The 13,183-nt window shown below is 38.7% G+C and overlaps 1 protein-coding gene across 1 annotated transcript in view; it reads right to left on the bottom strand.

The window, feature by feature from the left end:
* LOC139463337 (uncharacterized) overlaps positions 1 to 11,135 on the bottom strand; it is a 67,313-nt gene extending 56,178 nt beyond the window's left edge. The window contains exon 1 of the mRNA XM_071244587.1: positions 11,015 to 11,135. Within this exon, the coding sequence (XP_071100688.1) occupies positions 11,015 to 11,108 (94 nt within the window). The 5' untranslated portion in view covers positions 11,109 to 11,135. The remainder of the gene's footprint in view (positions 1 to 11,014) is intronic.
* Between the last annotated feature and the right edge of the window lie 2,048 nt (positions 11,136 to 13,183).

The following is a 13,183-nucleotide window of genomic DNA, read 5'->3' as shown; positions in this document are numbered from 1 at the left end:
CACAGATTGTTGTAAAATAGCTCCAGGGAGGTTAAGGATTGTGACAGAACTGATTTTCTCAAGGGTTTGGGCATCTTGCTACACACTTTGGAAAAAAGATGTATTTGCGAGAGGACGAATAGAGCTGACATCCTGGTTTGAGCGGTTAGTAATGCCTCCTGCATTTTGAGAATGCCTTCAAGAGCACTATGTACAAATCCAACCTGATCCAGCTTCATCTGAGGGGTTCCTGCTAGTAATTCATGTATTACTCCTAGATAGGTGGAAGTAGATGCTGAATGCCTGCAGCAAACCAGTTACTATGGGTTCCAATGTTCATCATATGCCTGTTCACTTGATCCATCTCCTTTAATCTAATAACCTGAAGGCTAATCCTTGTAGAAATATTCTTAACTCATCAACTGGTACATGGATCAGAGGCGCATTATGTGTCTTATAGTCTTTCTTGATGGGAATAGTGGAAGGCATCTGTTCTCCTTCGCCTTTGTAATAGCATTCCATCCAGTGAGGGGCTGATTTCTTGCTATGCTTAATGCGTAAGGAAGGTGTGAAATCTGTATTAAAGTTAGCCACAGATGTAACCTCTTCTGCATCTGTGAGTAATGCCCAGCAGCCCCAGAAGTTACGTTGGGGTGACCTGTCAGCAGCAGACCACCTAGGTGGTGAATAGCCAGCCCAAGCCACATGAATAACCACATTCCCCTTAGTGAGACCTCTCGTCATGTGACAGATCTGCATGAGTAATAGTAGCAGATGGCTTTCTTCTCTTAGACAATAGGAGCATGAGATCTAACAATTTGAAATAATTTCACAATGATTCTAAATGCTGAGACATTGAGTTAAAATCTTAAATGCCATGTTCTAGTCATGAATCATTTGCCACGATAGTTTATTTTATGTTCTGGTTAAATTTTACATAAAAGGGGGATGTAATACTTTTGATATTTATTTTGCTTGATTAACCAAGGCATGAGAAGCATATATACACGTATTAGCATATGTACATGTAATGTTTATATAGCTGAATAGACAAGGTTGTGATAACAGGAGAGTGGAGAAGCCTCCTGTGTGACATCTATGGCAGAAAATCCTAACAGGTGAAGCCAGAAGTAAACTGACGTCCAAAAGAAACTTTACCAGAGTTTGAAATCACTCTTGCTCAAAAACAACAAAACATACATGCATGAAGTAAAGTGTATTGAGAAGATCAATATATCAACATAATCAACACTGAAAATGACAATCATACCGCGACCGAGAATGACATCAGAGCCCCCCAAAGTTGGGTGTGGTACAAAACTCGACCTTTCAGAATCATGGACAATAGGCAGAGTACATAACCAATCGCTTTACGTTCAGTAACAAGTCAATAGTAGGGTGTGTGACGACCAAATGTATCAATACAGGCAAAAACTCCTTGACGCACAGAAAAAGTCAGTCGTCTGATGAGGTGACGTGGGATTTGACGCCATTCTTCTCGGAGGGCCAAGATCAGTTCTTGCCGGTTGGCTGGAGAGTGTGGTCGTTGTCGAACATGACGATCCATCAAGTCCCAGAGGTGTTTTATGGGGGAAATGTCGGGTGAGCGTGCAGGCCACAGCGGGACGTTGACGTTGTTGGCTGCGAGGATGTTAGTGACAATTCTGGCTGTATGGGCTCTAGCGTTGTCATGCTGATAAATGACACCACGTGGCTGCTGTTGGAGAAATGGTAGGACAACTGGACGAAGAATGTTATCCATGTAATGCTGAGCTGTCAAGTTTCCGTCAACGATAACCAGCGGTGTCCGCTCCTGCACACAGATCCCTCCCCACACCATGACACTCCCTCCATCATATGGTACGACCTCCTGCACCAACACGCCGCCGTTCGTTCACCCCTTCGGCAGTAAACACGTTGTCTTCCATCAGCCCTAAACATACAGAATCGACTTTCGTCAGTGAAGACAACCCTCTGCCAGTCACGTTGCCTCTGCCATCTCAATCGCACGACTATGTTGCGCTGTCAATAGCTGTCCGTTGTATGGTCTAAAAGCTCTGATTCCATGAGCCCTGAGTCTCCTGACCACTGTCAGGAAGCGATTTTGGAGGTGCAAGGTATGCAAGTACCGGTCATCATGGGGCATGGTCACCCCGGATCTGCCTGTTCTTGGCCTGTCAGCGGTCCACCCTGTCTGTCTGTAACGTTACCCAAGGCTCGTTCACGCTGTTCGACTGTGAGTCGTGGCATTTCTTTTGTGATTTTTTATCATTGTGGATGTCTGACTTGCCGTTGCAATCGTTTTATACCATTACCCGCACGTGCATTTGCAGTTGTCCGTGGTGCACGTTTTTTACTTTTTCGCGTATTATTTCGCAAACATGTAACAGACGATTAACATTTTCTGCATACACTATTGTTGTATTTAGGTAATGTGTTTTAGATAGACTTCATCGGGGAAAAAATTATACTTTGTCTGAAATTTATATTTTCAGTTGGTAAAGTTTCTTTTGGACGTCAGTTTATAAACAAGAGGATTACAACTGATTGGAAACTGTGATGGGTTGGTAATCAGGACGTATGCTATCGCCTTGATCAAGGTTGACTGATACTTGGATTTGTTTTATGTAGATTGCTTCTTGGGAGTCTTCTCATTTTTAGTCTTTGAGGTTTGTTCTAAGGGATACATTTAATGTCTGAACAACTGTCAAACATTTGAGGAACAGTTGTTGGACAAGAACTGGCATGTGAAGTTTCAGCATCATTGATTCAGTAATTGCTGAGTGCATGATGTTTGCAGTGTGAGGAATAGCATTGTGAGGGAATTAAAGAGCATGGTCATAGTGCAAAGGTCAAATCAAGGTCAAAATTTAAATATCACAAAACCGGAATGTATGTGTTGAACCCCACAACTAACAACACATATACCAAATACGGCAAGCATAGTTGCCTTTTATGGCAAGCATGGGTTGCTGAAGACCTATTCCACCCCGGATCTTAACGGGTGATAATACAGTTGCTACTTACTCCCTTGTTGTCATTTATGTTTTACTGGTATAACCCTACACCTGTGTATTTGTCCATTTTCACTTGATGCTCAGTTAATGAATGCATTAAAGGTATAATTAGTGGTAGCAACGCTCAGAGTACCTGACAAAGGTTCCCATGTGACAGTGTAGCAAGAGAGGAATGATCAGTTCAGTTACCAAAAAAACATCCATCAAAGGATTAACAGAAAATACGTAGACTGACTAATCACTGTTGTCTTGCACAGTGGATTTGTCAATAGTGACATAGACAGATCATCCTTATTTCTTCCAAGTGATGAAGATACATTGATATCAGATATTACAGTATTCCACAAATGTATATATAACTGGGGATATATTGTTTGTACAGGCAGTTTCACATCGTTATCATATAATGTTACTGAGTAGGTTTTTCCATTCAACAGTTTTACATGCAAGGAGCATTATATTTGTTCATAAGTTGTATTCAGTAGCCATGGTACTTTGTGTTGGCAAGCCGCCAAGTGAAAAGGACAGAAAGATATCGTAATCATCGTTCCAGATGCTAGAAAAAGTTGTCACATCTAGTAAATCAATAATAGACTCAACAAGAGTATGTCTTTGTTATTGAGTCTTTTTACAATACATAAATAGATGTTTGATTACATTAAAAACTAATCTGCCGCATAAACATTCATCAGATTGTATACTGTAGGTGTGCTAAGACATGATATGCTAAATCATAAAAGTGTTCGGGTCTTTCAATTGTTAGTAACAATGGTCTGTGTACCTTAGGTGATCATATAAGAGAATATCGTTTTAGGTTTTCTCTTGAATGATGCTGTGCATAAGTTACGTTATGGTCACATACACTTATTTGTTCTTAAACTCGACTTGCCCATGCATGTTTGTTGGGAAAATGAGAAGATTTTTTGTTTCTTTGTTTGTTGTTTAACGCCGCACTCAACAATATTACAGCTATATGATGGCGGTCTGTAAATAATCAAGTCTGGACCACACAATCCAGTGATTGACATTATGAGCATCAATCCACACAATTGGAATCAATGACATGCATCAACCAAGTCAGCGAGCCTGACCACCTGATCCCGGGAAATGAAAAGAGGTAGTATTGGTATGAGAAGAGGTAGAATAGATGTCTATCTCATTATTGAGTTCATACTTATTTACTAGTGATAGCAGGTGGTATACGGGTGACATTTAAAATTTATTTTAGTCATTATGTGTAAAATGTGATTCACACAGGAAATTTAGATTGACTAAAACTTACTGAGATGTTCAAAAGGCCTTAAAACATCACAATTGCCTATAAATGCTGGGATTAAAGACCCCAAAATTAAATGTACTTTTCTTTTCTCTTAATCCTATCATTTTCAGTCACTGAGTGATGAAATTAAACATCAAAATATTTGGAATTCATTATCATAATAATTTTTCAGTCAATATGTAAAATACCTGAATATCTAGGCATTTAATATTTTTAGTAATTTTAGACATTGACTATAACATATAATAACAAGCAAGTGACTTTGTCACCATTGCTAATGCTCCCCCCAAAGATACCTACATTTCATTTTGTTGATCAATGTGACGATACACACTTATACCATCAATAAAAACACTTAGCGTTGGCGCAGCACAGGTCGCGAACTAGCTGAGATTTCTCAGACATCATCTGGTACTCACGGAAAAAAAAAAACCAGTCCCAGAAAATAGCTGTATATCAGAGCCCCTTTAATTCATGGTGATAGAGGAATTATTGATGGGAACTATTATAATTATTTGATTTTGCCGATTTGATAGTTTCCAATATTATGCACAAGAATGCAGTTATTCATTTATTGATGTTGTAAATATTCAATCATCACCCGTCTGAATACAATCTATCTACTGAGGAACATCTTTTGCAATGAATCTATCAGGTTTGTTACGAGGGCTGGCTGAAAAGTTCTAAGCCTAACTTTGAAAGACCCGTACCAAGTCGATGGTTTTCATTTATTTCTCCACATAGTCCCCTTCCAAGTTTACACACTTTTGCCATCGATGCTTCAAGGCCTGGATGCTGGTCAAGAAGAAATTTTCTTCAGCCACCCTAAAAAAGTCATTCACAGCGGAAATGACGTCATCATTACTAGGAAAATGGCGACCGGCTAGTTCCTTTTTCATTTTGGGAAACAGGTGGAAGTCTGACGGGGCCAAATTGGGTGAATAAGGGGGATGGTCAATGTGGTGAGGTGAGGTGAAATGGGGTTTAACGTCGCGTCCAAGATTATTGCACTTATATAGCGACGTGCATGTACGTGTGTGTGTTTGTGTGGCTGCTTGTACTAGTCCGGACTGATGCCGATTTATAGTGCTAGCTCACTGAGATACCATGCCTCAGTTTAACATAAATATCCAACTCAGACACAGTATACTGACTCCAAGCCGACCAGTCCTGGTTTTAGCCCCTTAATGCCGAGCGCCAGACAGGGTAACCTTAAGTACCATCTTTTAACGTCTTTAACCACTAGACCACGGAGGCGGTCCGGATGGTCCATGAGTTCGAAGCCACAATCATGGATCGCTGACATGGCAACCACCGATTTGTGAACAGGAGCATTGTCTTGGTGGAACAGGACTCCTTTAATGAGCATTCCCCGTCGCTTAGCTTTGATAGCTTCACGCAACTGTCTCAGTAGGTCAGCATAATATCTTCCATTGATAGTCTGGCCTTTTTCAAGATAGTCAATAAGCAGAATACCCTTGGAATCCCAAAAGACTGAAGCCATCACCTTTCCAGCAGAAGGAACCGACTTGGCTTTTTGGTGGGCTGGTGATTCCGGATGCTTCCATTGTTTAGACTGAATTTTGGTTTCTGGTTGAAAGTGATGAATCCAGGTCGCATCCATGGTTACAAATCGGGCCAAAAAATCATTGGGATCTGCTTCAAAACAGCATAAATTGTCACGGGACATCAGGAATCTGACACGTTTCTGATCCGCTGTCAAGAGCTTTGGTACCCATATTGCAGAAACTTTTGTCATTCCCAACTCGTTAGTGATAATGTGCTCAACCCTCTCATGAGAGATGCCCACAACACTGGCAATATGTCGAGTGGTCAATCGTCGATCAGCCATCCCCATGTCATGCACCCGGGTAATGTTTTCCGGAATGGTAGCTGTTGAAGGCCTTCCTGGACGCGGGTCATCGTCAAGGCTCTCTCTGCCATGCTTGAATTCCGCAGGCCACTTCTTTACAGTGGAAAAGGAAGGGGCATCATTCCCTAAAGTGGAGACCATATCAGCATGTATCTGTGTTGGAGTTAGCCCTTTCAGTTGCAGGTACTTGATGACTGCCCTAGAGACAGTTTTGTCCATTTCTGGTGATTTCAATGGGTAGGTTCACAAGATGGTCTGGTACAAAGACAATAATAACACTACAGTTGCAGTTCTTATGTCTATGATTCACTAAATGCTTGTACTTGTTGGTGGCAAAAGTTTGTTTCAATCCGATTAAGATATCCCACTTAGGCTTAGAACTTTTCAGCCAGCCCTCATATGTCAAGGATGGTACAAGGCTTTCAAGCTGTGTATTTGGTTGAAGGGTGTTACATCCCTTTCTCATGCATTTTAAGCATGGGAGCCAAAGCCAAAAAGGCATGCAAATAAATGCATTTGTAAGGGTATTCTTGTATATATTATTGTTTTCTCATTTTTGGTTGCAATTATTCTTCTCACAAAAATATCGAGTGAGCAGGATGAAGTAGTTTGATGACAACTATTTTGGTTACATGAAACTGTCATGGAACTTCCACCCAAGCCACTTTCATCACTACATTTGTCCAGTAATGATTCAAAGACTTAAACTGACTCATCCTTGTGGCATCAGTAGCACATGCCTAGGCTTTCCTAGGTCCTTACTGTGATCCATGTTATCCTAACAGTGTTCCCTCCCACACGTTTCTGTCACCAAATAACCCAACAAATAATTAAATGCCATGTCATTCATGTGTACTCAGAATCATGTGATCACAATGTATGAATGGCTGCAAGTTGTGACAAGAAATTGCCAATGTAATCTGGGAACTTATTTGTCTAACACTCATTGGTTTCCTTTGTACTGTCTTGATTGGTTGGTTAAAAAATGTGACTACACCATATAAAGCAGCCGTATGTATTCACAGGTGACGGTGGAGTGGAGTGCAGACAACCCAGTGAAGTATTAATGCAAATAACAAATAATGAGCAGTTTTCTAATTTCTGTATAACATGGACATACCAAAAGGAAGTGTTATGTAACTTCATCTGCATAATAATTACAAACATTGCATCTCAGCATGGCTGCATTGAAACTACAAGTTATGTTCTTTCTATGTCCCTCCTATTGACCAGTCAGATTCAAACAAAATGGTGGCGCCCAGTGAAGGTGGTCTGATCGATAATCATCTGTATTGTTATCAAACGGTTTTACCTTGCAAAATGCAGCAAAGTACTTAAGCACCTTCATTTAAAACATGAAAAGATGAGGAAAATATCTGCATACACCCAGTTGACGGTACAAATGCTTTGCAAATCCTGCAAACGACCTTAATCTGCACAACAGTTTAAGAACCAGATGTCAATTTTGATTTGGTTAGGCAATTTTGATTGGACAATGCATAAGGACTCATTAGTCCAGTCAAATCATAACTCCTAAATTCCAGCCTAGTTTGGCAATGTGGAAACTGAACATTTATAGTCAGTTAACTCCCTTGCTTTGGGAAGATGCCACTAAAATTACATTGTTGAAGGTGTTTTTCTCTAAAAAAAATAAATGTTTTCTTAGCTGTGATGATATATTATGATTGCAACAATCCCGTCCACCCCCAGAATATCAAATGGTTTGTCCCTAACGACACTGTTAAATATTCAACTTATGGCTCATACTTTGGAATTTACACAATGATACACAAAATAACTGAAATTGGATGCAAAAGAAACAAAATCGGTCTAGAAAGCTGACATCTGATTGGCTCAGTACATGTCATTTGTTGAGTGACTTTGAAACAGAAAGTCATATGCCTCCAAGTTAATAAGGAAGTTATATGCAATTCTGGTTTTATGACATAACTTTATGAAACACATGTCTAATTCAAGACAACTTTAAAATGGAGAACCCCATACATTAATAAGAAAGTTATATGCACTTCCTGTTTAATGACCTTGAGCTTCAATTTGGGCTCATCATGCATGCTTTTTCGTAGTTGAAAACATGGGTGCCATATCTCTTACAAACATTTCATTGCAACTTGTGGTTGAATTGTTTGCTGGCATTACTTAGAAGTTGACGGATGACAAAGTAGAGACAATTTATGGATAACAGTAATTAAAGAAGTTGTTATCCATAAATTGTCTCTAGTTTAACATGTGGTTGGTTTAGAACAAAACATTAGAGCAACCTTACAAGTGACCATCACCTAGGGCTAGGACGAGTCCAAATTTACTACCCAGGTACCTACCACTCTATTACCTGACCCTACCCAGGTACCCACTGTAGGTCTCAGGAGTTGTCTCAAAATGTCTGACTGGGAATACTTTTAGCAGTGCCCTGGCAAAACGTATTTAGATACATGTATTAAACAATCTGGTCATTTATACACAGAAGTTGAATTAAAATACATCTTTATTCAACCATATGAAACATCAAAAGGTATGGGTGCATAGTTAGAAAGAAATGCGAATATTAGTGACTTGTAGTGTGACCATACATAATTTCTAGATAATTTTTGTCATTAAACAAATATCCCGGGTCCGGTAGTCCTGTGGGTACCCAGGTCCTACTCAGCACCCACCCGACCCGGTACCCAAATAACCTGTCCCAGCCCTACCATGACCATCAGTGAAAGTTACTTAAAACCTTCCCACTTCATTGCTCTACCATATGGATGATAGTTACATTTTCCATTTTATTCTAAACCAAATGTGATGCCAATAGGTGGAATTCAATGAATTCAACAAAAATATAGCATATTCTTACAAATCGAGAGTAGGTTGCTGTGACATACTACTGATCTCATAGGATTATCACTTGTCATAATATGATCACTTCATGTATAAAGAAAAAGGCAATTTAATGAAAACAACAACAGTGAAAATGACAACATATTCTATGATTAATATGAATGACCTTCAGTTAGCTTTACCTTGTACGTGGGTGACTCACAACCTTTTCCTATCTCCACCCTAAGGATGACATGTCCCAACTTTCATTGACCTAATGACAAGTTACCTTCAAGCGACCCATAACAAGTTGCCTTGATTTCAATGGAGAGATGTCCAATTGAAAACAAAGCACAGCATGAATACATGAAGAACTCTGTGAGAGGTCATTGGAAGACAAATTTATCTGTAGCTGCTTAAAAATGAGTTTGAAATTACAATAATCATTATTTCAGAAAAAATATTTTTTATATTTTCATAATAAATAGGGCAGTTTAATTTCTAAAACTTATTTTTATTCATGCTGGTCATCAATCAGTTCAGATGCATTGTCTCAAACCTTGTACAGCTTAAAACTTCTGTTAAAAAAGGTGACCTTGCATTACCAGTTTTATCTACAGCATCTTAAGTATGAGTTTGGCTCAAAATACAGAGTATGTCAACTTATATACAATGTATGTTAACATATACATTTTATATGCTAAAAAGATTTCTCACCCTTACCACAAAGAAACTTCCCTTCATTGAAATATTTGTCCTTATTGAATACAAGGTAATACTGTTGATGTGAGCCAACACAGCTAGCAAGTTATGTTATTTCAGTTAGCCTTCATTTCCGATGGAGAGATATATGATTAGAGACCAAATGGAGGATTGGTCTGTCCTACAGACCCTGAAACAAATATATCCAATACAGCCCATGCAAAACTATAATAGTGGGCAGGTCTAGATTACTACAATTATGTTTTATTAAGATAATTTAACAACTGTTTCTTTTGCTGTAATATATGTTCATTTCAGAGACTAGATGTTTATAGTCTTGAGGTGGATATGACTTAGCATTGTGCCAACGGCCACATGTAGACAGTTTCCGCACCTTTGTTCCTAGCCTCCATGGTCAACAGGCAAATTGCCACTCATTAAGCTGGCCTAGGGCATAATTACAACTTGTTTATGACCTCATGTATATGATGGTATTTGAAACTAAGAAACAGCATGCACATAGAATCACAAATAACTTTTGTGTTACACCACAATGACAACAATTAAGGGACATAATATATAATAGGCTATGAGTTTTGCCCATCATATGAGTTCATGATAGCATGGAAATCTTTTCAGATTCACATCATCCATTTTAATACACAGCCTCATGTCACTGCCTTTCTAAAAACTGATCACCAATTTACTTAATTTAGTTGGTTTATTGTATCCTTTCAATACAGATTGCATGGCTGCAAGAGACAAGAAAAATCACATTACATTTGAATAATAGTTCCCAAATAAGTAAAGGGCCATATCATAAAACAGGAAGATATTTTCACAATCAATATCTTTTATGATGCAGTATCAACATTAATTAACCATTCCACCACACAATGCTTTACGTTGGGCATATGGAGACAATTATGAGCCTCCTAACAGACAACCCTTCCTATTTACATCACATTACTGACAGTCTAACAATTCCATTGAATCCATCATATCTAGCCAGCTCTTCCACATGTAAGTGTGTGGAATATTTAGCATGTGTAAGTAAACATTCAGACCTAAGAAGTTTCTCATTCCTCTTCTATATGTGTGGAATAAATACCATATTTCTGTGCAGTGCTTGACCCAGTTTCACAAATGAAAATTCTCATAATCCCGTCATATTGTTATCCTCCGTGTAACTTACATACTGGCATATTGCCGGCTACATTAGGACGAGACTGTGATCTAGGTCAAGCATACCTATGACATGCAGCACTGCTGGTGAATGTTGTGGGTTTAACATGAACCATTACCTGTCCAGGTGTAAGCTCACACACTAAAGACTCCACCTACCAGTTGACAGCGTATCAGCTTCACAATGTCGGTCTAGGTGCACCTCTGTTCCATGATGGGCTGGTGACAGCATGTATCCAAGAGTTGATAACATTTTTTTACATCTCCATTTTAACTACCTAACAACATTACTCACATCAACAGGTGTGTGCAATAACTCCTTGTCCATGACCTCCATTCATTTCTCCTCTGAGGGTTACAAATCACAGCCACGAACAAATAGGGATTTCTGCAATGTTTTCAGGGATGTTCATACAATCTTTTGACTGTCTGTCTACAACAGCCATGTGCCCGCAACTGACTCAACAAATAAAAAGATTTTATCCCCCCAAACACTGACTACTTGACAAAGAGCTATTGTCAAACTATAGTCAGTTTCACATTTCCACATAACGCTTAACCTGTATATCGCAAGGCATTTGAGCCTGCAGTGTGACGGCTTCGCAGAGCTGACATAAGTGTATCGAGTGTATTCATTCCTCATTTTGTGGTCCTGGGCTCATGTAGGTGTCACATTAGAATACGCTTTAGAAGCACAGATCAAGAAAGGCAGACTTTATTAATCTATTTTTTAAACACAATAAGATATAATTTATACTTTTCCCAGAAGGCACATGACAACTGTTTCAGTGTTGACGTTATTTCAACATTGACAATTCAATATTAGAAGATGTGTTGAAATGTGATGTTGTGTTCAACATTGATTCAACTTTGGCCTTTCGATATGTGTAAATATTTTGGAATTTGACTTTTCAACACTGACTGTTAGATATTTGAATATATGTTGAAATCTGACATTGTTTTCAACATTCATTCAACATGGCCTTTCGATATTTGAAAATATGTTGAAATCCGACATTGTTTTCAACATTGATTCAACATTGACCTATTGATATTGAGAATATGTTTAAAACTGGTATTGTTTCAAAATTGAAAAGTAAACTAAAATTCAATTTCATTTCAACGTTGAAGTGCAACATCGTTTCAACATTGATATCTGATGATGATCACAACTTTCATATTCAATTAAAAATCAATGTCATTTAAACATTGAAGAAAAACATTGTTTTAACATCGATATCTGATGATGATCCAACGTCTACATTTCAACATCATCACAACTTTCAAATCCAACTAAAAATCAAAATCATTTTGAAGCATAGCGTTGATTCAACATTGTCGCGATACTTTATAATAATTTTTTTTTTCAATATGATAGTAATCATTTTAATCTGTTCTTGAACAAACAAAAATTCAGTCATGTTTATTTCATGTGTAATAGGCACCCTCTAACGTTTTTATAAGGTTTTCCAGTGACAGGAACAAAATTGAAATGTGCAAAGGTTGGATGTTTACTGAGGTGTTTTGCATTCTGTTCTGGTCTCCCCATGCAGTATTCTTTATGTTCTGTGAGGCTCCTGACCAGGTTATCAATTCTAATTATAGATGGACAAAACATAACAATGAATGTACAGTAAAGTATGGTTATAACGAACTCAAAGGGACTACTAATTTTAGTTCGTTATAACCGTAGTTCGTTATAAGCATATATACAGCATAACTACAGCAAATAGTCGGGACCAAAAGTAAGTTCGTTATATCCGTCAGTTCGTTTTAAGCGTGTTCGTTATAACCGTAGTTTACTGTAGTTTAATTGAAAGTTTATTATTTAACAGAAAACAGGAGGCAAACCTTCATGTGCTTATTTAAAGAAAAACCTACATACTTTTCCCCCTTCCTCTCAACATCCCTTGGCTTATTCAACGACATTGCCTGTGGAGATGACAGATCACAGACAGGGGCTTATGCACACTCGATGACCCCAGCAAAGTTGTTGCTAGGCTGATGTCACATGGGATTGTTTCGCCGATGGATCTTAAGCTGGTTCCCGGCTCCCTATGCGCGTCGTCAACTTGCGCCAAGTTAGGAGCCGGTAAAAACACCCAGCGTGTTTATTTGACGTTACATCCGGTGATTTCCCAAAATGGCTACGCTAATGCCGATACAGGGGAGGGACACACCTGTGATAAGTGTGTCATCTTGCGTTTGCTGTGGTAAACCAAAATCTGATGGCGGGCAATTTTATTGGGTGGAAACTAGACCAACAAAATCAACTGACAACAGTCTCGCTAATCTTTTGGAACACTACAGCGGATAAAAGTGGTTCAT

The sequence above is a fragment of the Haliotis cracherodii genome, unplaced genomic scaffold (assembly GCF_022045235.1).
Source record: "Haliotis cracherodii isolate W230 unplaced genomic scaffold, xgHalCrac1.p SCAF_16, whole genome shotgun sequence".
Classification (NCBI taxonomy): domain Eukaryota; kingdom Metazoa; phylum Mollusca; class Gastropoda; order Lepetellida; family Haliotidae; genus Haliotis; species Haliotis cracherodii.
Note: the sequence above shows the minus strand (reverse complement) of the source record. Positions and strands in the feature narration are given on the sequence as shown.